At 41.8% G+C, this 27,794-nt stretch overlaps 2 protein-coding genes across 6 annotated transcripts in view; one reads left to right on the plus strand and one right to left on the minus strand.

Moving 5' to 3' along the window:
* cog1 (component of oligomeric golgi complex 1) overlaps window positions 1-3,714 on the minus strand; it is a 55,839-nt gene extending 52,125 nt beyond the window's left edge. For all 5 annotated transcript variants that reach the window (XM_068058342.1, XM_068058340.1, XM_068058341.1 and 2 more), the window contains exon 1: window positions 3,125-3,714. In XM_068058342.1, coding sequence (XP_067914443.1) covers window positions 3,125-3,439 — 315 coding nt within the window. In that variant the 5' untranslated portion in view covers window positions 3,440-3,714. The remainder of the gene's footprint in view (window positions 1-3,124) is intronic.
* A 17-nt stretch (window positions 3,715-3,731) lies between these two features.
* LOC137384380 (soluble calcium-activated nucleotidase 1-like) lies at window positions 3,732-25,088 on the plus strand. The gene is made up of 4 exons (XM_068058344.1): window positions 3,732-3,907; window positions 19,888-20,544; window positions 21,559-21,762; window positions 23,575-25,088. Exons 2-4 carry the CDS (start codon window positions 19,911-19,913, stop codon window positions 23,943-23,945), a joined length of 1,209 nt encoding a protein of 402 aa, XP_067914445.1. The 5' UTR covers window positions 3,732-3,907; window positions 19,888-19,910; the 3' UTR covers window positions 23,946-25,088.
* The last annotated feature ends 2,706 nt before the right edge of the window (window positions 25,089-27,794 follow it).

Genomic DNA, 27,794 nt, shown 5'->3' on the forward strand with positions numbered 1-27,794 from the left:
GGCTGATCATCCACTTCAATGCCTTTTTCCCCCACACCATCCCCATATCCCCTTATGTAATTTGCATTTAGAAATCTTGTCAATTTCTGCTTTAAACATACTCAATGACTGAGCTTCCAAAGAGCTCTGGGGTAGAGAATTCCACAGATTCACGACCCTTTTGAGTGAAGAAATTTCTCCTCATCTCGATCCTGAGTGGCTTCCCCCTTATTTTGAAATTGTTTCTCCCGACTCTGGAATCCCCAACCAGGAGAAACATCTTTCCTGCATCTACCCTGTCCTTTAAGTATTTTGTAGGTTTCAATGAGATCGTCTCTCATCGAAACTCTAGAGAATACAGGCCCAGTTTCCCCAATCTTTCTTCATAGGACAGTCCCGCCATCCCGGGAACAAGTCTGGTGAACCTTCGTTGCACTCCTTCTATGGCAATAACATCCTTCCTAAGGTAAGGGGACCAAAACTGTACACAGTATTCCAGGTATGGTCTAACCAAGGTTCTATACAATTGAAGCAAGACTTCAGTACTCAAATCTTCTTGCAATAAAGGCTAACATACCAGTAGCCTTCCTAGCTTTCAGTGACTTATGGACGAGGACACCCAGGTCCCTTTGTACATCTACACTTTCTAAACTCTTACCATTTAAGAAATACTCTGCACATCTATTCCTCCTACCAAAGCGGATAACTTCACATTTTTGCCACATTATATTCCATCTGCCACGTTCTTGCTCGCTCACCAAGTCTGTCCAAATCCCCTTGAAGCCGCTTTGCATCTTCCTCACAACACACATTCCCACCTAGTTTTGTGTCATCTGCGAACTTGGAAATATTACATTTTGTCCCCACATCCAAATCATTGATTTATATTGTGAACAGCTGGGGCCCAAGTACTGATCCTTGCGGTACCTCATTAGCCACAGCCTGCCAATGCAAGAATGACCTGTTTACTCCTCCTCGGCTTCCTGCCTGTTAACAAATCCTTTATCCATGCCAGTATATAACCTCCTATCCTATGTGCTTTAATTTTGCTAACCAACCTCCTGTGGGGGACGTTATCAAAAGCCTACTGAAAATCCAAGTATACTTCATCCACCAACTCCCATTAATCAATTCTGTTAGTAACATCCTTAAAAAACTCCAACAGGTTCGACAAACAAGATTTCCCATTCATAAATCCATGTTGACTATGCCTGATCAGATCATTATTACCCTAGTGTCTATTTAACACATCCTTTAGAATAGATTCTAGCATTTTCCCTACTACTGATGTAAGGCTAACTGGTCTGTAGTTCCCCATTTTCTCTCATCCTCCCTTCTTTTGCTACCTTCCAATCTGCAGGAACCGTTGCAGAATCTATAAAATTTTGGAAGATGATCACCAATGCATCCACTATCTCCACCTGTTTCAACACTCGGATGTAGAATATCAGGTCCCGGGGACTGATCAACCTTCAGCCCCATTAATTTAATTCCCCATTCTCCCTAGTCCCTTGGATCTCTAACTCGGGGAGATTTCTTGTATCTTCCTCAGTGAAGTCAAAGTAATCATTTAACTTCTCTGTCATTTCTCTATTCTCCATTATAAATTCTCCTGACTCTGCCTGTAATGGACCCACATCTGTCTTAGCCAAACATTTCCTTTTTATGTATCTATTAGAAGCTTTTACAGTCCATTTTTAAGTTTTTTGCTAGTTTACATTCATATTCTATTCTCCCTTTATCAGTTTCTGGTCCTCCTTTGTTGTATTCTAAAATCCTCCCACTCCTCAGGTTCACTACTATTTCTGGCAACTTTCTAGGCATTTTCTGTTAATCTTAACTTCCTTCATTAGCCACAGTTGACTGCCTTTTCTTTTTGGGTTTTTGTGCCTTGAAGGAATGTATAGTTGCTGTAAACTATGTAATAATTCTTTAAAGACTATCCATTGCCTATGTACTGTCATACCTTTTAATGTATTTTCCCAATCCACCTCAGCCAATTTTCCCCTCATATCTTCATTTCCTTTGTTCAAATTTAACACCCTGGCTTCAGATTGAACTACCTCACTTTCAAACATAATGTAAAATTCTATCATATTATGGTCACCCATTCCTAAAAGTTCTTTTACAACAAGATTAATTAATTAACTCTTTCTCATTACATACATGGCCAGCGCAAACATGATGGGCTGAATGGCCGCCTTCTGTGCCATAATTTTCTATGGTTCTAGAATACTAGGTCTAAAGTAGCCTCTTCTCTATTTGGTTCCTCAACATCTTCTTTGGCTTCCTTGTCTCGGGAGGTGGAGCGGAGTACTTCCAGAAAGTACTATATTAATGCAAATTGTAAATGCTAGATGCAACAGGTCCTTGCTAACGTCATAATAAAACACTGAAAACATTAACTGAAAATTGATAAACATGTAAAAAGAAAAATGAAAATGTAATACCCTATGCAGACAATTATAAGCTTACTACTGCTTTAGCCACCAGTCGACATTCCACCAGAAAGAATTCATACAGAAGAGACCAGTGGGATGGAGGATTGGAGCAAACTTAAGGAGCAAGAGAGGGCCATGCAGCCCCTTGAGTCTGCTCCACTCACTATTCAATAAAATTGTGGTTGATCTTTGACCTCAGCTCCACTTTCCCACCCAATCCCTATATCCCTTGATTTCCCAGAGCCTAAAAATCTTTCAGCCGTGAATATACTCAACAATTGAACATCCACAGCCCTCTGGAGTAAAGAATTCCAAAGATTCCCAACCCACTGAGTGAAGAAATTTTTCATCTCAGTCCTTGGTGTCCCCTCATTCTGTTGAAAGGTCATTAACCTGAAACGTTAACTGTTTCACTGTTCATAGATGCTGCCAGAACTGCTGAGTATTTCCAGCATTTCCTGTTTTTATTTCAGATTTCCAGCGTCCAAAGTAAACAGCCCCTCAGCATCTACCCTGTCAAAACTCAATGGAAAAATAAGCTAATCTATGGCACAGTACAAGAGTAGCTTTTTCTCTCTTAGGCCTTTATTAAACGCCTGGGGACGTTTTCCTGAGGTGATGGCGCGATATAAACGCCAGTTGTTCGGCAGACACGGGCAGCTGATGGAGACTGATGAAGCTGCCGGCAGGCCACACACACATACCTGGCTGCGCTTGGCGGTGACCGGAGTCACTCTGACAGCGGCGGACGGTTTGATCCTGGTGCAGTACTCGTACATCTCCTGAACCGAGTTCACCACTTTCTCGGAGCACAGCCTCATTTCGGTGATAGTGTCGGCCGCCTCGATCAGGTCGCGATACCTCTCGCCCACCATCTGGCGCAGCTCCTCCTTCTTCTGCTCGATCTCAGCGCGGACCCTCCGCTCCACCTGCCGGATCTCCTCCGTGCCGTAGCGCTCGAAGAGGGAGACGGGGTCCTGGATGTCGGTGACACGGAGGTTCCTGGCGGACACGGCCATCTTTCCGGCACCGGGAGCCAACTCGGGGAGAAAATGGTCGCTCCTCCAACCCGGTAGAAAGTGATGGTGAGACCAGGCCTCACACAACCCGATTTAAAACCACCGGAGGGTCTGGAATCGAACAACCGGTAAACAATGGTTGAAGCTCGGAATCGTTGCTTTTCATTCAGCTGTAACTGCCATTAAACAGACGTGGCTCTCAACAAAGATGTGGGTTGGGCATCATGCGCAGGCGGGTAGCAGCCCGGCCGGCGCATGCGCGCCGGTTGACGCATGCGTGGATGTAGCAGTATGGCTGCGCTTGCGCGAATTATTCCCCCCACCCCAGGTGGGGTTGGAGAGGGGGCGGGGTGGCTGTATGAACGGAAGTTCACAGGTTAGTGAGTGTTGTGGCAGCTCTCCGTCCTCGGCTCTAATGTGGGCGTGAAGTACTGGAGCGCCGCTGGTGACCCTCAAACCGCTCGTTCGGTAAGTGTTATCAGCTCTTTAATTACTTACTGGACGCTCTTGATAATAGGTATATCTGAAAGGCGAAAATTCCGAGTCCTGGACCCCGGGCCCCCCGCCGGCGTTACCAGGGCAATGGAAGGTTCGCGGTGCGCGTCCCCTTGTCCCGGAAACCAGTGCTACTGCTCCGCTCTGCCCAGTGAAGAAGGGCTGGTTCCATCAGCAAGTTCAGCTACAAAAATATCTGTCGTCTCGCCCAGATCCGGTGGCACTGCTGCACAGAGACTGGGTTAATAAAATTAATACGAGGTGCTTTGTAAGAGCAGGGAAAATCTGATTGCTAACTCATTATTACATCCATGAGATATACTGCAATTTGATGATACCTGTTATAATTTGAGGCATAGTTTTGTACCTAATCTTAACTGCTTCAAATAAACCTTTTGCCCCCATATTATACTCTACAGTCTTTATGCAACCATACCCTTCCCTTTTGCATGTAGCGAGAGAGTGCAATATTATTCAGTTATTAAACCTTAGTGATGTTTTCTATTTGGGAATTATCATGGTTATCTGCAACTACTCGAATCGGATCCGTTTCCTGTAGCAGTGAGTTGTGAGCTTTGGGCATGGATTTGCAAATTTAAAATCTATCTTGTGATTCTGTCTTGATCAATCCCATAAGTTTACATATAATGTGCCAATTTCTGTCTATTTATGTATAACTATAGTTTTAAAGTATCATGTATGATAAAATGGCTGGTGACTGTCTAGTAGATAAGCTGCTGTGTTTTCTTTTCATTTTGGATTATGGGTACCACTGGCAAGGCTCCACTCGCTAGCCTTTCGTATTGTATGGAGGTGTTAGTGGGGCTTTTTAGCCCGGCAACTGCTGAGTTAATTTGCTGCCAGCAACCTGTGGTTTGTACTGACTGCCTGGAATGAATCTCAATCGCTCTCTTTTTTTCTTTCTCACTTATCCCCTGCACCCCAGTCAGGGGAGATGTGCACCCAAATGCAAAACTTGCTCTGGTGCCAATAACTTTTGACAGGTAGAAATTTGTCTCAGGAGGTGGCACAAACCAGGCAGTGTCGGATCAACTGCCTGCTAGCTAATTCCATTGATTGCAATGAAACTGACTATCAAACGCTGTATATAATGGGTGGCCAATCCAATATTGCCTATTTTGTGCCACCACCTGAGATGAATTTCAACTCCTGGATGTTTTGAGACCACAAGCAGGAACATTGCTGCACTTGAAACAAAGATTAAGTTTATTAATTGGCCAACCTACCCTCTTACATTTTAATTTGGCTTCATGCTCCACTCGAGTTCTCCTCCATGCGACATCAAGCCTGAGTTTTAGATGGCAGTGACAGGTCACGCATTACTTACTGCTTCTTAAGTTGGATCAGCACCTGAATCTGAAGTTATTTCTACAAAGTGGAAAATACTTTACAACATTGCATGAGTAGCACTACAATTATACTATGGCCCAGTTTTATGACACTATGGTGAAGTATTGCAGCATAAAATATGATGCCTCTATAAGGACGCTGAAATTTTAATGTTTCTCAAAGCACGTAGGTACATTTAATTTCTTTTTGCTATGAAATGGATAGGGTTGATAGCCAACCATTCTTGCCTTCCTCCATCCAGCCTTGGGCAGATTTAAGTGGTACTTAGCGCATTGAGTAACGCTAATCATAGCAACAGTGAGCAGCGTACCTATGGTTGGAATTATTTACAGTAATTTAAAAATTATTTCTCTAAATTTGTGATAAACAGTTCACTTAGTGTATAGTTTTAATACTTTGTTGGTTTCCCCCTCGTAAAATTCCAGTAACCTGGAACATCCTAATTCATTTGTAATATTATGCCTTCCGTAAGAGTTTAGGTCGTGATTGATATGAAATGCCTGAGGTAAGCTGTACAAAAGTTAATTGCTTCATTAGTTTTATTGCCATTTATTGCAAACTACTTGGAATCATATTTCTTCAATGAACTGTCTTGTAGGATGTACTGGTCACAAACATCTCCTAGTCATGCGCAGCTATGTACATCTGAGCTAAATTTTAAGAGAAAGCCAAACTGAAGCTTCTGTAAAGTCGGCAGGTGCCCTAATGGAGCTAAGTCAGTTGTTCAAACTTTACCCAGCTGTGAGTTTAAAGTAAGGAATTGGATCTATTTGCCAAGTTTCTTGCCAAGATTTCATAACACTTTAACTGCAGTTCATATATAATGATTAAATCTACTGACAGCATTGGTCAAAAGGCAATTCACATTCAGTTTATAGGAGGGAGTTAAACCAAGATTTTAATATGATTGTAATCCAATAATGCTTAAATAATTGGTTTCCAAGCAGACATACTTAGAGCCTGAGTTGGGGGCTGGGGAAAGAGAAATGAGGAGAGGAAAAAAAATCGCACCACCTGCTATTGTGCTTAAGAATTTAAGAAATTGGAGTGGAGCCATATGGCTCCTTGGGCCTGCTCCATCATTCAATAAGATCATGGCTGATATGATCTTGGCCTCAACACCACCTTCCTGCCCATTCCCCATAACCCTTGACTTCCTGTAGTTCAAAAATCTGTCTGTCAGCCTTGAGTAGATTCAGCCTCCACAGCTCTCTGGGGTAGAGAATTCCAAAGATTCACAACCACAAGAAGTTCCTCCTCATCTCCATCTTAAATGGGCGACCCCCTTATTCTAAAACTATGCCTCCTAGTTCTAGATTCCCTCAAGATGGGTAACATCCTCTCAGCATCTACTCTTTCAAGCCCTCTCAGAATCTCATTTGTTTCAATAAGATCACCTCACATTCTTCTAAACTCCAATGAGTATTGGCCCAACCTGCTCAACCTTTCTCATAACATAACCCCTTCGTCCCAGGCAGTAACCTAATGAATTGCCTTCAATGCAAGTATATCCCTTGTCACGCATATTGTAAGTGCAATGATATAACAATCATAGACTAACTCTGAAGAGTTATGAAAAGTGGACTTGGTCTTTTTTTTTAAAAAAAACTTTATTTTATAAAGTGAGCAATGGTCCACAATAGCCACCGAATAAAAGGGGAATTGGCCTTTTGTGTATTCAAACTGACTGACAAAGAGAAAGGACAAATCTTTAATGCTAAAAGGTGTCCTACACCCATCCTAAAAACAATCCAGAATTGAATGTCTTCTGAAACAAAGGAGGTGTGAAGTATCCATGTCCTGGGCCATTATACGATTACCATGGGGAAGAGATGAGAATGTCTCCTACCGGGAAGTGAGAGGTGTCACAGTTTTACCTTAAAAGACATCCAGAGAGGGCGAGATACTCACCCAAGAGTGAAGCAACATCGAACAGGTAGCATTACAGCAAGCCAGAAAACACATGCCCTGCTGAAAAAATCTGACACCTACATGATACAGCAGTGAGAGCTAGAAGTAACCCACTGTCTTCAACAGAACCTTCAATCAAGAGAGAAATTTATAATTGTCTCAGGACTGCATCCATGTGTAACTTGATTCTCAGGAGAGCTCAACAGGTTTATCATAACTTTTGCCCCCACTGAAAGCCACCTTTCTTTTTCCCTTCTCTGTCTGTTTCTTTGTGTGAAAATGCATGAGTGCATGCGGTTGCGACACTTTCGGGATAAGACATTTTGATCATAAACAATTGATTTTCTGTTTTTAAAAACCTACGCGAGAATCTGTCTGTCTGGTTATTTGAAAAATAAAACACCAAGGGGTTAAACTCTAATGCAAATACCTTGCTGCGGTCAGGTGGGGAGTTGAACACTGGGAACCACCACGTCACACCATGTGGTCGTAACACCCTCCTTAAGTAAGGAGACCAAAAGTGTACACCGTACTCTAGGTGTGGTCTCAGCAATGTCCTGTACAGTTGTACCAAGACTTACCTACATTTATACTCTATCCTCCTTGCAATGAAGGCCAACATTCTACTTGTCTTCCTAATTATTTGCTAACATTTTGTGTTTCATATATGGGGACACCCAGATCCCTCTGTACCGTGGCGTTTTGTAGTCTCTCTCCATTTAAGTAATATTTTGCTTTTCTATTCTTTCTGCCAAAGTGGATAACCTCACATTTTCCCAAGTTATACTCTATCTGTCAAATTTTTGCCCATTCACTTAACCTATTGGTATCCCTTTGCAGACTTTCTGTCCTCCTCACAACTTGTTTTCCCACTTATCTTTGTATCATCAGATTTCGCTACAATACACTCAGTCCCTTCATTCAAGTCATTAATATAGTTAGTAAGTACTTGAGGTCCCAGCACTGATATCTTATGGTACCTCACTAGTTACAGTTTGCCAACCTGAAAATAACCCATTCATCCTGATTTTCTGTTAGTTAGCCAATCCTCTATCCATGCCATTATATCACCACCACCACCAACACAATGGGTTCTTATCTTGTGTAATAACCTTTTATGTGGCACTACATTGAATGTCTTTTGGAAATCCGGATACACTACATCTATTGGTTCCCCTTTATCCACCCCGCTTGTTACATCCTCAAAGAACACTAAGTTTGTGAAACATGATCTTCCTTTCTTAAAACCATGCTGACTCTGCTTGCTTGTATTATGATTTTCTAAATGCCCTCCTACTACTTCCTTAATAATGGATTCCAGCATTTTCCCAATGACAGATGTTAGGCTAACTGGCCTATAGTTTCTTTATTTCTGTCTCCCTCCTTTCTTGAATAGGGATGTTACATTTGCAGTTTTCCAATTGCTGGGACCTTTCCCAAATCTGGGGAATTTTGGAAGATTACAACCAATACAGCCTCTATCTCAGAAGCCACTTCTTTTAAGACCCTGGGTGCAGGCCATCGGGTCCAGGGGACTTGTCAACCTTTAGTACCATTAGTTTGCCTAGCACTTTTTCATTAGTGATTTGTTTTAAGTCTCATCCTCTAAGAGAGTAACATTTACTTTAACTACTCTCTTCCTTTTTATATACTTGAAGAAGCTCTCACTGTTTGCTTTTTTATTTATTGCTTGTTTACTTTCAATCTATTTTCTCACTTTTTAATTTTTTTAGTCATAGTTTTGTGGAGCAGCACTGTGGGAAATGAAGGTAAACTGGAGAGGGGTTTTCTTTTTGCAGACTTATTGCTACCATTATCCTTCGAAAGATATGAAAGGCTGAGAATTTAATGGTAGGACCCAGCCTGGAATAGTTTGAGACCACTGATGCAACCAATAACACCCACATTAGACATACATAGAGTCAGCTAGTCAGCTTCCAATTAACGAACAAACTACTGGCTTGGTTTGTTTCTTGTGGAGACTTGAGATAGCTCAAGAGATGTAACCCATTTATTGGCAATGGACACATTTAGCAGATGAGGAAAATTGTATGAGTGGAGACACAAGGTTTTTGTCATGTTTTGCTTACTTAATTGCATTCATGCTGTTGGGCAAATGAAAGTGAAAGCTGCAAAAAGTTAAGCAGACAGAGGCTGAAGAGACATGAATAGATCTGGACTGAGCCAACAGAATGGTGGGAATTAAAGAATGATGGGAGCTTTTTTAATTCATTCATGGAATGTAGGCATTGCTGGCAAACCAACATTTATTGCCCTTGAGAAAGTGGTGGTGAGCTGCTGCCTTGCACCGCTGCAGTGCAAGTGGTGTAGATACACCCACAGTACTGTTGAGGGAGTTCCAGGATTTTGACCCAGTAACGGTGCAGGAACACCAATGTATTTCCAAGTCAATGGTGTGTGACTTGGAAGGGAACTTGCATGTGTTCCCATGCACCTGCTGTCCTTGTTCTTATAGGTGGTAGAGGTCGCAGGTTTGGAAGGTGCTGTCATCGAAGTCTTGCTGAGTTGCTGCAGTGTGTCTTACAAGTGGCACACACTGCTACTATGGTGCACTGTAGTGGAGGGAGTGAATGTTTAAGGTGCTGGATGGGGTGCCAATCAAGCTGAAAAATCAAAGTATTACAAAACCTGCAGATGGTGCCAGTTGATCAAGGGGTATAAGAATAAGCGTAAATAGCAAAAACCTATTTGCCGGGATCGGGGCTTCTCTGCTCGGTTCTGTACATGAGGAATGGTTTAGTGGGTCCTTGATCTAAAAGTTTATTCTGACTTACTAACAGTAGCTTTAAAATAATTCATTGTCAGTGAAACCTTTTGGTATAGATTCATAGAGTCATAACCCCACAGATGGAGACCATTATTTGAAAGGCTTGATGAAATGCTATATTATAAAATGTATTTATTCTTCACCATGTAACGCCACCATGGTACAACTGTTGTTCATTTAATTTATCTGGACATAAGCACTACATAAGTCTGCTTTTCTCCACAGTCAACAAACCCAATAAAATAAATTGCATGGTCTGAAATCTCCAACACTTCATTGCAAAATTAATTAATTGCTGTGAAAAATTGATCTCTAGTTTAAGAATTACATCCCCTTCGTGCCTACAGTGCATTTGCATGTTATCTTCTGCACAATTTTTATGAGTACTTTTTTGGGTGGAGGTGAAAGGAGAAGCAGGAAATGATGCAACAGGAGGTTGATAAGCATCTAAAAAATACAGACTGATTAACATTTCAGGTATAGCCTAGTATCTGGCAGTGATCATTGTGTAATAATCTGGTCGTGGGTCATTCTGTAGAACTACAAATTACACTAGCAATGCTACCTTATGAATGCTTAGCCTTTTTCCACCATTTTAGTGGTGACATTAGTTCCTTGGAAATAAAAGGGTCAATGCCTCTCAAGATAGCAGAGTGAGGCTTGGATTGGAATATTATACAGTAACATGGCTTACAATGTCTTCCAGGCTATAGTTTCAGTAATGCTTTTTTCCCCACAAGATGCTTCATGGTGACCAGTAATATCAACAATTGTGACATCAATGAAGGCTTTTTGGTTCAAGTATGAATCCTTTATTATTGAACAAGTCTGTCTTTGCCTATATTGTAATCGATAATACAAGCAGATTGGTGGCAGCCCAGTAGCTATTGGCCTGTAATTTCCTATTACTGGATGTTGTATAATTGAACCAAGAAATTAACCAGAGAATCTATCATTAACTGTTTTTCTCTGAATAAGCATATTTTAGTAAATATGTGTTATGCAGTTCTTAATATTCATTTTAAATAAAAAGGTTGGATCCAAGTGCTTTGTGAGCTCAAACCATTCGAATGCAAGTTTGCTAATATTAACCTCCCAAAGAAAGTTCCTGATCATAGTTGTGGCAATGGGACAAGCATAGAGCTCACAACTAAAGCATTTATTTGAAAAAAATCTAACATAAAAAGCAAAATTTAGATGCTGAAACTGAAACCCTGCTGGAGTACTGAATAATGAGGTCTTTTATTAGTTGCTATTGGGTAAATGCAGTGTTAGAGAAATCTCTGTCTTATTTGTAGACAGATGTGGTCTGCTGAGGTGGATTTTTCTATAAGTTTGATACCCTCTGGCAAACAGCCACATATGGTCAGATCTGTAGTTAGCCTGTTTAGATCTCAAGGCAGTGCTTGTCTAAGCTGATTCTAAAGCACCTTTTAAGTTTTTTAGAAACTGGTGTCTTCAGTATATCATGAACACATTACAATCTGATGTCAAGACTTAACGGTTCAACTTGTGTCACGATGCTTATCTATTATGGTCCTGAATAAATATATATAGTAATTAATGTAATGTTTCCTTTAATTGTGTTTATCTGAAGCCATCATAAAACCGTTTTACCCTCAAAATTTGGGGTGATGAGCCATTGGTTAAGTTCTCCTGGATCTCTAATCCTAAAGTATTTTCACTTTTCTACTTAAACTTGTTTGTAGCATACAGAATTAAAATCTGATAGGTTGTATTTGCTGACAACGCAACCACTAGGTGGTGCAGTGCTTGCACATGCGCAAATGCAGCCTCGTCCACTGAAACGTCACTGACTGCAACGTTTTAGGCAGCTGCCAGAATTAAAGATAGCGCTGCTCAATTTATTGCAAAAAATTAAATTCAATCGCTGCAATCCCAGTCCACCCCCAACAATATCCTGCTTCTCTTCCCCGGAGCAGCCTCCCGCGCCTATCTGCTCACCGCACGCTCCCAGCCTAGCCGCTACTTTCCCTCAGCCATACGCTCCCTGCTACAATCTCCCGCCCCCCCCACCAACCCGTCGGCCATTCGCTTCCCCTCACCGCTTCATCTCTATCAGCCGCTCACTGCTTCAAACCCCAACCCCGTTGTTCACTTGCTGCCGCTCACTGCTTCAAAGCTCCTCTTCCCCCCCCCCCCCCCCCACCCCATTGGCCACTCACTCCAGGCCTTGTGAATTCATTACTCCACACCTCCCCCTTCTCAACACCAACTGCCCCCCCCCCACTCCTGCTTCCCACAGGGGAAGCGGGGGGAGAGAGAAAGTGGGAAGATAGGGATAGGCAGGGGAGGGGAAGAAGGCTGCAGGAGAGGAAGAAGCGGAAGGAAGCTGGGGGAGAAGCGGCGGGGGGAGGGGAGGTGGGATAATGAAGCAACGAGGCCTGGAGCAAGTGGCCGACAATAGGGGGAGCGGATGATTTGAATCGATGAGCGGAGCAAGCGGCTGATGGGGAGCAAGTGGACGACGAGAGTGGGGTTTGAAGCGGTGAGTGAAGCGAGCAGCTGATGGGGTTGAAGCAACGAGGGGGAGTGAGTGGACAAAGTGGGTGGGGGGGGGGACGTTGTTGAAGCGGGGAGTGTGTGGCTGAGGGAAGGCAGTCGCGATGCCAGGAGCAAGCATTGAGGCACCACGGGGAAGAGAAGCGGGATGACTTTCCAGTACACGATAGCATTTTTGCGCACGTGCGCAAATTAGTCCTGGAAAGAAAGTAGGCTGCACGCGTGCAGCACCTTACTGACAGCAAGAGACACTTCTGCGCATGTGTGCATCTGGGAGCGCTTTGATGACATTGGGGCGCCGGATGCATCGTCAGGAGTCACTTTGAATCTGATAAGCTTAGCTCGTAAAAGAATGGAAACTTGACATCCGCTCAAAAAGGCAAAAGAGCCTTTGATGTGTGTCTGATCTAAATCCTTTGTGATTGCCAGGTAAAATCAAACACTGCGATGTGAAATTTTGATTAAATTGTGCAGTTATCGAATAATTTTTTTAAATTGTAGTTGAGCATTTTTCAATTTTGTCTTCATTGTAATTGCTAGTTAGTGAGCAGAGATAAATTGCTCCATATTCAACAGAATTTTTTCCACAATTTACATGTATAATGGGAAAATTTTGAAGTATACTTTTTCCATAAAATCAACTTGGGTCACTAATGCAGGATTACAAAGCATACATTATGAAATAGTACTAAACACAGCAAATTTTATCTGAATTGAAATTGCAGTATTCAAAAATTGTCAGCAGTCACAAGTTTACAATGTTGGGTTCAAACCTAGTCACTGTGGTACTTTTGTTTGGCAGTTCTGGTTTTGGGACGGTAGCACTATACTAGCATCCTTTTGCAATTTTTGTCCATTGCGCTCTGCATTTTCCATTCCCACCGAGTTCTCCATCAGACCCCAGGCAGTAGCCGAAGTTGCATGTCCTCCAGGTTAAAAAAAAAATCCATGAAAATGTGCATCTTCCTTGTCTGAACAAGAGTGGCACAGTGGTTAGCACCGCAGCCTCACAGCTCCAGCGACCCGGGTTCAGTTCTGGTTGCTGCCTGTGCGGAGTTTGCAAGTTCTCCCTGTGACCGCGTGGGTTTCCGCCGGGTGCTCCAATTTCCTTCCACAGCCAAAGACTTGCAGGTTGATAGGTAAATTGGCCGTTGTAAATTGCCCCTAGTGTAGGTAGGTGATAGGAGAATTGAGGGAAGGTGGGGATGTGGTAAGGAATATGGGATTAATATAGAATTAGTATAAATGGGTGTTTGATGGTCAGCACAGACTCAGTGGGCCGAAGGGCCTGTTTCAGTGCTGTATCTCTAAATAAATGAATAAGACTGCACTTCAGTATTTCCTAATACATTCTATAATGAGATCTGTGCCTTTAACTGCATTTGGAAAAACTTGAATGAGAAATTAAAGTTATTGTAGGGACTCCACCCCAGTGGAATGTGGACAGGATACACAGAAGCTTACTGAAGAAGCAGCTGGGCTAGTTGGGCTGGTTCTATTAATCATGCCCTGTACAAGGAAAAGTGAGTCAACAGTAGTGTTCTTTATTTAGGGTGGATCTCTGAATAATTGAGCTAAAGGCCTTGCTAATATATGGCATTTGCTTCTGGACAAAAATAAAGATAAACTACTGAATGTCAGTTCGATTCCATTGGGCCAAGGCAACTTCAGGCACAGCTACCATTGGAGGGGGCGAAGGGTTGGGCAGATGTAGAATGGGTCAGAGGCGTGAGGTGGTTGCAGAGCTGCAGAAGATTACAGCAATAGGGAGGAGCAAGGCCTGATAGGGATTTAAATACCAGGATAAGAATTTTAAGTTTGAAGCATGTAAGTCAATTGGAATGGTATGAAAAAAATCACTGTTCTAAGTTTCATTTCCTCCCATAAATGAAAGTGGATCCAGAGAAGACCTGAAAGATTTTTCTCAGAAACTTAGGGCGGGGTGGGGGGGGAGGTGCAAAAGCAACCAGAATATTGAATTAATTTCAGCAATATTAAAAAAAAAACAACTGGACTTCACAAGTGGTAGAGAATATCTTGAAAAATAATCCTTTCCCACACAAACCTCCATCAGGTTTCACAATCAATAGGCACAATCAATTTGAATCCTAATATTTTTTTAAATATTGAAACTTAATTGCTTCCAAAAGCACTTTGTTTGAATAACTAAGCTGAGCATGTCAAATTTAATTGGCTAGTTCCAGAAGTTTTGTAAGTTTGAAGACTCCAATTTAAGAGTAAAAATAGTGTGTTGCATAAAAATGTCAAAAACAAATAAAACCATTTACCTAAATGTTAGAAATGGTAATGTATCATGCTCATGATATCAGTTAGCTCATGATGTTGGTGTGGATAAATAAATAATTGTAATAGCTACAATTTGAGCAAGTTGTAATTTTCAGATGATTAGTGCGAAATAAGGCAAATTGTGTACATTGAGAGAGGTTAAGGTAAGGGCAGCATGAATAACTTGGCTTGTCTGCTTTGAATGAGCTGTGCGTGTGGCAGACAAGATAACAGGTCCAAGAGTAGTGCTTCCTAACTTGACATTTCAGCCCTCTGTAGGGTTGCCAGCTCTGGCTGGAGGCATTCGTAGAGGTTTGATTGTGTGACATTCTAATCATGTGGTATTGCACATACCTTGGAACAGTTGGGCTCCCTGTAGCTGAGTCTTTGCATATGGTTTTGCGCCAGCAGCTCTTGTGTGAAGAACTTTGAGAACCTGGAGACCACCCACAAGCAGGCCTGAACCAAGCAGAGAGATCTCACAAAAGGCAGCAGGCTCAGTATTTGAGGCACTTCTGAAATGGCACATCATCCCAAACTCAGCTCAACACCAACATTTATAAGCCATTTCCTGGGCTCGGACTTGATAAAAGAGAGTTTTCGTGGAATGATCGAAATTACAGCAGAAGTGGAAACCATTCGGTCCCCACTGTGTTGGCACTCTCTCTCCGATAACCCTATTCCCCACAGATTCTATTATGTTCCTCCTTTTTAAATATGTGTCCCATTCCGTTTTAAAATGATGATCCAGTCTCGGCCCTGGTCACCACCACCACCACCACCACCTTGTTTGGCCTCCTTGTCTGGAGAAACAATGGGTAAGCACCTAGAGTTGGTCAGTGGTTTGTGAAGCAGCGCCTGGAGTGGCTATAAAGGCCAATTCGAGAGTGACAGACTCTTCCGCAGGTGATGCAGATAAAATTGGATGTTGGGGCTGTTACACAGTTGGCTCTCCTTGCACTTCTGTCTCTTTTCCTGCCAACTGCTAAGTCTCTTCGACTCGCCACTCTTCAGCCCCGCCTTTATTGCTGTCCGCCAGCTCTGGCGATCACTGGCAACTGACTCCCAAGACTTGTGATCAATGTAACAGGACTTCATGTCGTGTTTGCAGACGTCTTTAAAGCGGAGACGTGGACGGCCGGTGGGTCTGATACCAGTGATGAGCTCGCTGGACAATGCATCCTTGGGGATCCTGCCATCTTCCACGCGGCTCACGTGGCCAAGCCATCTGAAGTGCCGCTGGCTCAGTAGGGTGTATATGCTGGGGATGTTGGCTGCCTCAAGGACTTCTGCATTGGCGATACGGTCCTGCCACCTGATGCCAAGGATTCTCCGGAGGCAGAGAAGGTGGAATGAGTTGAGACGTCGCTCTTGGCTGACATACGTTGTCGAGACCTCACTGCCATAGAGCAAGGTACTGAGGACACAGGCTTGACACACTCGGACTTTTGTGTTCCGTGTCAGTGCGCCATTTTCCCACACCCTCTTGGCCAGTCTGGACATAGCAGCGGACACCTTTCCTATGCGCTTGTTGATTTCTGCATCGAGAGACAGGTTATTGGTGATAGTTGAGCCTAGGTAGGTGAACTCTTGAACCACTTCCAGAGTGTGGTCGTCGATATTGATGGATGGAGCATTTCTGATGTCCTGTCCCATGATGTTCGTTTTCTTGAGGCTGATGATTCGGCCAAATTCGTTGCAGGCAGCCGCAATCCTGTCGATGAGTCTCTGCAGACGCTCTTCTGTGTGGGATGTTAATGCAGCATCATCAGCAAAGAGGAGTTCCCTGATGAGGACCTTCCGTACTTTGGTCTTCGCTCTGAGACGGGCAAGGTTGAACAACCTGCCCCCTGATCTTATGTGGAGGAAAATTCCTTCTTCTGAAGACTTGAACACATGTGAGAGCAGCAGTGAGAAGAAGATCCCAGTGTAGGTGCAAGAACACAGCCCTGTTTCACGCCACTCATTATGGGAAAAGGGTGCTGATGAGGCACCGCTATGCTGAATTGTGCCTTTCGTATTATTATGGAATGAGGTGATGGTACTGAGCAGCTTTGGGCATCCGTTCTTTGCTAGTAGTCTGAAGAGACCACGTCTGCTGACGAGGTCAAAGACTTTGGTGAGATCTATGAACGCAACGTAGAGGGGCATCTGTTGTTTGCGGCATTTCTCCTGTAGCTGGCAAAGGGAGAACAGCATGTCAATGGTGGATCTCTCTGCTCAAAAGCCACACTGTGCCTCAGGGTAGACACACTCAGCCAGCTTCTGGAGTCTGTTTAAAATGACTCGAGCGAAGACTGCTGAGCAGGGAGATTCCACGGTAGTTGTTGCGTTCACCCTTGTTCTTATAGAGGGTGAAGATATTGGCATCGTGCATGTCCTGTGGTACTGCTCACTTATCCCAGCACAGGCAAAGCAGTTCATGGGGTGCTGAGAGTAAAGGAGACTTGGCATTCTTGATGATTTCAGGGGTAATGCCGTCCTATCCAGGGGCTTTTCCACTGACTAGAGAATCAATGGCATCACTGAGTTCCGATTTTGTTGGCTGTTCGTCCAGCTCATCCATGACTGGCAGAGACTGGGCTGCATTGAGGGCGTATCAGTGACAACATTTTCCCTGGAGTACAGTTCTAGGTAGTGCTCCACCCAGCGGTTCTTTTGCTTGCGTTGGTCAGTGATCGTGGCCCCTGATTTAGACTTGAGGGGGGGGGTCGATCATCTTGATGGTTGGCCCAAAAGCTCTCTTAATGCCATCATACATTCCTCTGATGTTTCCGGTGTTGGAAGCCAGCTGAATATGACCGCATAGGTGTTGCCAGTAGTCAATTGCACAGCTGTTCTTTGTGCAGCACTTCTGGCTACTTTAAGTGCTACGGATGTTAATTCGCTCATGGCTTTCTTGTAGTTCAACAAAGCAATGCGCTTAGCGGCTATGACAGGTTCCAGCTCTTCAAAGTGAGATTGAAACCAGTCTGCATTCTGCTTCTCACGTTTGCCAAAGGTGATCATTGCTGAGTCATAGATGGCGTCTCTGATGTGGGTCCACTTGGTCTCTGCATCCCCTGCAGGAGTGTTTGAAGGGCTTTTTCAAGTGAATTTAGAAACTTATGTAACAGTTGTGGATAAGAAATTCTGGTAGTGTTGATGCACGTGCAGCCCTTCTGCTGTGGAGTGATGTAGCTTCTTTGGTTTGAGTCTAACTTTGCTGCACACCAGGGAGTGGTTGGTGTCGCAGTCCGCACTGTGGAAGCTGCGTGTGATTTGGACGCTGTTTATAGAGGCTGGCCTTGTGATAATGAGGTCCAGCTGGTGCCAACGATGTGATCTTGGGTGCCTCCAAGAAACCTGGTGACAGGGTTGAGTATGAAAGAATGAGTTGGTGATGCAGAGGTTGTGATAGGTACACAACTCCAGCAGTGTCTCCGTTCTCATTCATCCTTCCAATGCCATAGCACCCAAGGCAGGAGGGCCATGAGTCGTGGTCGGCCACAACCCTGGCGTTAAAGTCCCCCATCAGGAACAAATGTTCGGTATTAGGAATGCTATTACTGATATTATGGAGTTCCTCGTAGAATTGGTCTTTAGCTTCAGGTGGGGAGCAGAGTGTTGGAGCACAGATGCTGAGTAGGTGTACTGGACCAGAGGCACCACTTGTCCTGAAACGCCCCATTCCGTGCAAAAGCCTTCCTTCTCCGTTCTACCTTGGTTCTTCCAGTGAGAATCCTTGTTCCCCTCTATCCACCAGTGCTAACAATCTTTCACTATTATTCCGAAGCAAAGTCCCCAGATTTCATTTGTCTGTTTGCAGTGTGATCTTCGCAGTGCTGCACTTACTCATCAATGCTGGTTTCCACTTCCTTGTCCTGCTCTCCCCAGTCCACTTTCACTCTCTTTTCCCCTTAGTCTCTGTTCACCCAACTCACCCCATCCCACAGTTCTTCCCCCTCCATCTCTCTCTTTCCTCGTTTCCCCAGACTCACCCTTTGTTTATCCACCAGCCAGTTAAATTTCTGGTCACAGATGAGAACCATCTCTCTGCAGTGGCGAATGTGGGTGGCGTCACTGAGCCAGAGGCGACATCCAGCAACATCATGGAATCGGGTGGGCACTGCTGCTAGAATTTTGCCCTTTAAATTACTCTCTGCAGCGATGCCCTGGAGAGTCATGTCCCATTCAACAAGACACTGGAACAATACAGAAGGTTTGGCACTCCTAGCCCTTTGAGATGCGGGGACAACTTTGTGTATTGTTGGGCTGGGAGGTAAGCAGTCTTCAGATCTGATGGATTTTTGGAAAATAGTGATTTTGTCAATCTACACAGGGTCGACTTTGTAATGGCAAGAAAGCCAGGATTTTAAAGTTTTTTAGCCAATTAAAACATTTTTGAAAAAGCTCCTCTAAAGTGGGAGGAGGGAGGCAATAGCAAGAGGAGTAAAATATTTTAAAGTCAAAATGAATAGTGATGTGTTAGCATTTTAAAAAAACATGGGAAAATGGGGCTAGGAACAGAAAAGATGACAGCACCAGTGAAGCATTCAGTTTTATTTTTACTATGCTAAACTAATCAGAATGGGAGAGGAAATAGGGTGAGCAGGAAGGAGCATGTTAAGCATTTTTTGTTAATCAAAAAGTTAGGGTGTTTTGTGGAATGCCAAGAAAGTTAGATTTTGCTTTTGAGTAGCTTTATTGGTATATTAGGCTTTGCTTCCGTGCCAACTAAAGCTTAAATTCTTCAGGGTGTTTGAAATTCCCTGCCTGTAGTTGCTACTGTGAGGATTAACATACATATCATCTATTTTCTTGTAGACTTGCTATATGTGAAGGTACACATCTTGCAGTGTTTAGTCATGCTAAATATTGTAAAAGTAACTTATTTGCATTGAAGCCACAATAGTTATCAAAGCAATGTCTTCTCCTTTTGCTGAATACTATAATTGAGCTGAGATTACATACAATTGTCATGTTTTATAAACATCGTGCAAGATATTTTTGCATCTTTTGATAGTCTATCGATAGGCTATAAAGACATTTTTCAGAACTTTATTTTGTCTAACTTTGTTTTTCCTTCACGTAGGTCTCTGCTTCTGCTGCAACCTCATGTCTGTACACCTGTATGGTTTATCTGATGGAAATGATTCTATGAGCTCCCTTCACATATCTATTGGTGGTCTTCCTGTTATAGCTTCCATGACAAAAACAAGAGATTCACGTTTTCACCTGAAATGGAAGACTATACTCATAGCTGCTATAGCTCTCTTCATACTATACATGCTATATTTTCACAAGAGTTCCCCAAATAGTTCTTATCCACGAAACGTACACAACTGGCAGATTGATAATTCTCCAAAGGACAGATACAATGACACTTACCCGCTTTCACCCCCACAGAAGACCCTGGAAGGCATCCGATACCGTATTGGGCTGATTGCTGACCTGGACACTAACTCAAAGAATAAATTGAACAGTGACACTTGGTTTAGTTACTTAAAGAAAGGCTACTTGATACTATCAAACAGTGGTGACAAAGTGACTCTAGAATGGGATAAAAATGAGTCCATTCTCAAAACGCATCTGTCAGAAAAAGGACGTGGCATGGAATTGTCGGAACTCATAGCATTTAATGGAAAGCTTTACACTGTGGATGATAGGACAGGAGTGGTATATGATATTGATGGAGATAAGGCGGTCCCTTGGGTAATTCTATCAGATGGAGATGGAACTGTTGAGAAAGGTACCTAGTAACTTATTCTATTTTTCATCTGTGCAAGTAATTTTTACTTTCCTTGTGGAATGCTGTAGTTTGTCAATCAATATAAATCTACTATCCTTAGCATGGGAGTCTTTACTCTGAGTAAAGATTGGCTTGTGTAATTTTCTGTTTTGTTTTTATATTATCACATTTGCTGAAAAGTTGCAGTAAACAGTAAGCAAATTATTTGCCAAATAATTTCTACTTGTATATTGTCTGCAATATAACAAAACATCAACAGCTCTACAAGAAAAAGGGATCTGAGCAAAGGAAGGGTAGATTGTTGGATAGTAACTGTAACAATTTTTTTGGCCTTTGTTGTTTCTGACAGGATGGAAAGGTAACCTGCTCGTAATCTATTGTCATTGCTAATATAACTAGATCTTGGATTTTGAATTTTACCTGAGTGTATGGAGGTGTTATATTTTCCCTCGCGCTCTAAAAGAAATGAGACACCTCTGGTTATCTCCCAAAACCACTTCACCAGCATAATGGAATTCTGTGCCGACCAGATTGGTTAATCTATACAAAATAGGTTTTTGTAAGAAAATTTAAAATAGTTTGGAGAAGGAAGGAATTATTCCATACCGCTCCATGGGACACTTTTATGAGCTACTGTTTGAGGCTGTTTGGTTGAAACACTGAAACCAAAGCTTCCCACTGCAGCTGTTTAATTATAGTGCTATGGGAACAGTGGTAGGAGTCCCAACCACTGCAGCACTCCACAACTACCAGAAGCAACTAAACATGAGTGTATCCACAATCTGAGGATACCACCTGGGGTAATTGGAGATATATTTTCAGTTAGATGCTATTTTAGTTAATTATATCAGTGCAGTGATGTATATGTATTACACAAAAACAGAACTTGCTGGGTATACACAGGTCTGTAAAAGGAAAAGGCTAGTTGATGATTTAGATGTATGGGCTTAATCCAGAACATTACTTGTCTAATACCTTTGTTATGACCCTATTTTTCTTGTGCTATCCCTTAAGGTTTCAAAGCTGAATGGTTGGCAGTAAAAGACGAGCACCTTTATGTGGGTGGACTTGGTAAGGAATGGACTACCACCACAGGAGAGGTAGTCAATGAAAATCCAGAGTGGGTGAAAGTTATTGGTTACAAAGGTGATGTAAATCATGAAAATTGGGTGTCTCACTACAATGCACTCCGCACAGCTGCTGGAATCAAAGCCCCAGGTAAGAAAGTTTTGAAGAAGGGGAAGATGTTTTGGTGACTCAATGCATGTGGAGAAAAGTAGTATTATACATAAATATCAAAATCACTCGGGTGAATGCTCCAGTGAAGCTTTTACTGAAACGGACCATTGTGACTATGTTCTGTGGTTCAGTCTGCTTTAACTGATGTACTTCAGAGTTTATGGGAATTTTATTGTCTCAAGTAAGCCATTGTCATCTCTGACCTCAAGGTAAGGATCTGGGTTCTAGAATTTATACCTCACTATCTCCTGATCAGATTTAAATTTATTACGTAAAGAGCATTGGGTGTACTCTTTGGCATGAACTGCAATCTCAACAATAGTCCTGGATCATTAGGAATTCTCACCTCTAAAAACTTCCCCATCTTTCCTGTCATTCTTTCATTTCCTACCTCTCCCCTCATACATTTACCTTGGAACAACCTGCAAGAATTTTCTTTAGCCCCACCCAGCCAATGTTGAAGTGCCTTTTAACTTCCTGTAGAATTTAGTGCTTTTCGAAACAAGGGCGAGGTACACAAAGTCCACTTTACTCCTGAAAAACAGCCCTAGAAATCTGATGGCTTGGTGTAGAAGGCTTCATTTTACAAAAACATCTTAGTTGCATTACATCTCATCCCATTTTTTGTAATATTGTCAGACATCAATTTCTACCAAGAGGATACAGTGTTCACCGCAACTCTCAAAAGATCAGAGCCACCTTCTTTAGAGCTCTGGCATACAGTGGTTTTCATCAGAGCTATTTGTTTTGTTAAAATATTAGCCAATCTTATCAGTAAGCAATTTATTACGTTGTTTCCATTGTGCTTTAAAAATTTGATTATGACTTTCTTGAACTATAGCCTACACTGCAGTTTGTTTTGTCAAAAAAAAACTTTTGAAACACTGCCTTTGGAATTGCTTGCCTAGATTTATTGCCACATACACTTTGTACGCTAATTGGCTTGGCTTTACTTTTCTGCTTTACACTGGAAATGTACAACTTCGTTGCATTTCAATGTAAGGACTGGGAGAGCATGCCAAATACTCCTAGAACCAGTTAACACAGTTAAAAGAACTCAAATCAGTTTGGAATTACACCAGTTAACTGGCCAACCAAAAGCATTCGTTTTTACTGATTGCCATTTAACTATTAAGGTCATCACTTTTTAAAATAGGGTTTAAGAGCAGCCAAATAATGCTAGTGGTGGTTATCGCCTCTCATTTTGAGAGGCGTGTTGTCAAATGCACCTTTTCCAATGCCTTTCATTTGTACTATAGTATTCCTTGATAGAAGGATCTGCTACAGGATCTGTTGATTATCTGTATAGTTTTAATTTAATTTATCAAAACTGTGGTTTCAGACTGCCTCAAGAGTCATTGATACAATTGTTGGCCAATTACCTGATTGCTGTCTTTGTCATCAGTACTGCCTGTATACTACATTTGGGATTAAATCTTAAGAGTTTTAATGTAATTTAGCTATTTTTACATAACCATTTTCAAATGTTGGTTAGCCATTCTAGATCATTTTGTTTTTGAATTATCAACAATGTTGTATATGCTTGTTTGATAGTGTTCTATGTCCCCTTTTATTAAGAGTTAACATTTTATTTACTGTCTTTTGTGCAGTTTTCCTTATGTTAAACAACTCTGCTGTGGTCACTAAAATAAATGCAATCTGGCAAGATTTTTTTTGTGGGAAGCTTACATGGATGAATATAGTGTAATTGAGTCTTCACAATGTGAATTACAGTATAATTTTCCTTGTCTGAAAATGTAACCTTTTTATTCCCCCACCCCCACAACATAGGATACCTCATTCATGAATCTGCAGCCTGGAGTGATCGACTACAACGCTGGTTCTTCCTTCCACGGCGAGCGAGCAGTGAGCGCTATAATGAGAAAGATGACGAGCACAGAGGAACAAACCTCATTATTAAATGTACTCAAGATTTTAAGGAGATCTTGGTGAGCAAGATTGGAGTAGTTAACCCTACTCATGGATTCTCTTCCTTTAAGTTCATTCCAGATACGGACGATCAAATCGTTGTGTCGCTGAAATCTGAAGAAGATAATGGGAAAATAGCTACTTATGTTATGGCTTTTACTTTAGATGGACGCTTCCTTTTAGAGGAAACAAAAGTGGGGGATATAAAATATGAAGGAATAGAATTTATATAAGCCATTTCCTGGTCAAAAGTGTACAGATCTGGATTAAAGTACTATTGTTTCCAAGAATACTCAGAAGGGCAGTTCCCCATTTTGGCATCATCCTTTTAAATGGTTCTTGGTCACCATTAATCTCAAATAATGTTCTTTTCTGATCTCCTATGTTTACATGTAAGAAACTGAATACAAGGTATTGCAAGATTCACACTTTTCTCTTTCCTTCAAACATCAAACAATTTTTGCTGAAATTAATGAAAATGTACTGGGGATGTTGCCTTGTGCTTACATGGTATAAAATTCACTACTAATCCAAAAAAAATTTGCAGGTCCTTTTCTTTAAATGTAAATCAGCACTGGCCCAGTTCGTGAACTTGTTAACTTTGCACTTACTAAAGTTGCATAGCTTGGAGCCAGAAAGAATTGTAAAATTGGCCACCTCACGAAGATAGTAGATTTGGTCAATGTTACTGACTTTTTTAAAAGATATCCCGAATTTGACTGGCACAAGTGATTTTCAAGCAGCAATTAATTATTCTGTGCCATTATATGGGTACTTCATAACCTGGACTACTATTGTGGAGTATTTTGAGGGAACAGACAAATGTCAAATATACTTGTGTAGAGTTTCCACTAGATTGCGCTGGTTTTTCCAGCATAATTCATCCAAAACCAGCCAATACAGAGCAAAAGATTGTCGAATGTCAGGCATAGGTTAGATCTAGCATAAATCGAGTTTCTGCAATCCTTTGCGCTATTTTAAAAATACATTGTGCTGGGAGCCATCCCTGACCACAAAGCTGGCCATGACCCCCGGATTAAATTAATCACAGTGGCAAGTTTCTGTTAATTGCATCCATTTGCAACCCTATGAGGAGGCTCTTTAAAATTGAGATTGTTTTTAGTACATGGGCAGTAATGGGCACCTTTTTTAAAAAGTTTTTTTGACATTAAATATTTAATTTACTAAGACGTTGACTAGGGTACAGTAATGAAACTAGTAACAGGATCTGTTTAGTTTTTTTAAAAGTCATTTTCAGTTATTTAAAATGGGGTTTTCTTACAGGTGATGGACTAGAAGTCTTATTAAAATGCTTTTTTGTAATAAATACATTTCCAACTGTGTTAATAAAACTGCAGCAGGTTATCACTCTTAAATGTCTATCAAGCAATTTTTTTAATGCAAGGGGAAAAACAATAAGCAATTGCGTTCTAAGATGCTGCCCAATTGTACTGGTTCATGGAAGATTTTAATTTTGTGATCATTCAACTAAGTTTGAGTCAAAATTTGAACCTTAGATTCACTTCAGAAAACTGGCACAATTTTGAGAGCAATTTGCACCCAATTGCCGATTGCACCCAAAGCAGAAACTCTACCCTTATAGAATCGTCATTGCCATATAGCTTTTGGGGAAAGGTTAGCCACCATGTTGCAGAAAAGGGCACATGAAAAATAGATTTGGTTTCTTATCCTGTTGTCCAATATATTCTGCAGTTTCTTTCTTACTTAAATCAAGGTGGAGGAGGAAAAATGTACTAAAGACAACAAAATAAGCACATTCCATTTCATCACTACACCTGATTTGGAGAAAATGCATCATATAGATCAGTCTGACTATCAAATGTAGCAAAGCCCCACCCCAGTTAATGCAATATAGATTCCCTGAGTTACAATGATTCAATACAATGACATCACACAAGCATTTAGACAACACCCCTGTCAATTTCATATTTTTTTTTATAAAATCTTCAGAACTGCAAGATTTCAAAATTTCAAACTCTAGTAGTTGCTGTTCCACTTAAACCATAAACTGGCAAAGGAATGTCACTTTTTTTATAACAGATTGCGTTCTAGAATCCAGAAATTACATTGAGCCATTGGAGAATATATTTTTTGGTCTATTTTAGCAGCAATTCTGTTACTTAGAAACAAGATTAAATCGTTTTAAGATTAAAATGACTCCAAAGTACATCTTAAATCAACTGGTAAATCAGAAAGAAAGGAAGACTGGTAAATCAGTCGCATTTGAGTTTATGTATGTTTTGATCATTATTTTCCCTCTGAGTTGTCATTTTAGATTTTGTGGTCTGCATAACCGTTATAGTCATAGGAAGTAGTAGCTATGTCATTTTATTTTTTGTTCGTTCATGGGATGTCGCTGGCAAGACCAGCATTTATTGCCCATCCCTAATTGCTCTCGAGAAGGTAATGGTGAGCTGCCTTCATGAGCTGCTGCAGTCCATATGGTAAACCAATTATTTTTAAATATTTTTTCCTCAATTGTTGATTTTCCTTTGATTTGAATAGGCTGTTAGTCTTAAACCATGTATATAAGGTCCACCTTATCAACTTCTGTTGCCTGGGTTACTCCTTTCCACAGTTCCTCATTTACTTGTTGAGGGACCGTATGATTTAGGTGGTTGGGTTCTGTTTGTCTTCTGTAAGACCAATTTTGGTGTCAGAAGCCAGAACACTGAACATTTATCAACAACAATGGGTACGGTAGTATAGAATCTTACAGAACAGGAAGAGGTCATTCAGCCCATTATGGCTGTGCCACTACCCTGTTCTTTATCCATAGCCCTGCATAGTCCTTTTCAAGTATATATCCAATTCCCTTTTTGGAAGTTTATTGAATCTGCTCCAGCAGAGAGGCCCAGGGTATTTCAACTCTGGGGCCTTTTTTAAATCCCGCTGGTTGACTTCCTATCCATTCCAGGTGTATAGTCAGCGGGGAGCAGCGGAAAATCTGCATGGAAGTAACTCAACGATGCTTACCTGTTTGTTTAGAGATACAGCACTGAAACAGGCCCTTCGGCCCACCGAGTCTGTGCCGACCATCAACCACCCACTTACACTAACCCTACACTAATTCCATATTCCTACCACATCCCCACCTGTCCCTATATTTCCCTACCACCTACCTATACTAAGGGCAATTTATAATGGCCAATTAACCTATCAACCTGCAAGTCTTTGGCATGTGGGGGGAAACCGGAGCACCCGGAGGAAACCCACGCAGACACAGGGAGAACTTGCAAACTCCACACAGGCAGTACCCAGAATTGAACCCGGGTCGCTGGAGCTGTGAGGCTGCGGTGCTAACCACTGCGCCGCCCACATGTTTGGACATCTTTGGGCCCCAATCCTCTTCCCAGCTGTGGTCACCTGGCAGGAAAGTTACCATCTTCCCCCATTTTTTTTTTTCTCAATTGTGTCCTCTGGTTACAGACCAGTAGAAAGTTTCTCCTTATTTTCTCTATCAAACCCTGATAATTTTGAACACCTCTATCAAAGTTCCCCTTAACCTTAAAACAAAAGCAAAATACTGCAGATACTGAACATCATCTGAAAGTAAAGTTCTAAAATAAAAATCCCTTTAACCTTCTCTGCTGTAAGGAAAACAATCCCAGATTCTCTACTCTCTCCACAAACCTCAATCTTCTTATCCCTGCTATAATTCTGGTAAATCTCATTGGCAGAAGCCAGAACTCTGTGGTGTTATCTACTACAATGAGCACAGTAATATAAAGATTATGACACTAGACCAACTGCCCAAATCCATGACCTACATAGAACCCGAATTGCAATTTCAAGATAGAAATGGGTAGAGCATAAGCCACATGTGATTTGTCTAACCAGCAATCCTTACAGGGATCACTAGAATCCTCACAAAACATCCCAGAAAATATACTTCTGCACCTGCAAAAAAAAAAAATCCAAAAGGCTGTTGACTTGTCCAAGGGCTGTCCCTCCCCTCCCAGGCTCTGATTTGTCAACCAGTCTGGCTTGGGAACTGGCCAATTTCACACCCTCTCAGAGCCAGTGGGGCACCTGCAGTTGGTTGTTGTAGACTGCTCTAA

This window comes from Heterodontus francisci, chromosome 26, assembly GCF_036365525.1.
Source record: "Heterodontus francisci isolate sHetFra1 chromosome 26, sHetFra1.hap1, whole genome shotgun sequence".
NCBI lineage: Eukaryota > Metazoa > Chordata > Chondrichthyes > Heterodontiformes > Heterodontidae > Heterodontus > Heterodontus francisci.

Bases quoted from the DNA above. Each gene is read 5' to 3' on its own strand.
- LOC137384380 (XM_068058344.1), top strand. From the start codon at position 19,911: ATGTCTGTACACCTGTATGGTTTATCTGATGGAAATGATTCTATGAGC. The intron at 20,545-21,558 runs GTACCTAGTAAC...CTATCCCTTAAG, and splicing joins AGATGGAACTGTTGAGAAAG to GTTTCAAAGCTGAATGGTTG. The intron at 21,763-23,574 runs GTAAGAAAGTTT...CCCACAACATAG, and splicing joins TGCTGGAATCAAAGCCCCAG to GATACCTCATTCATGAATCT.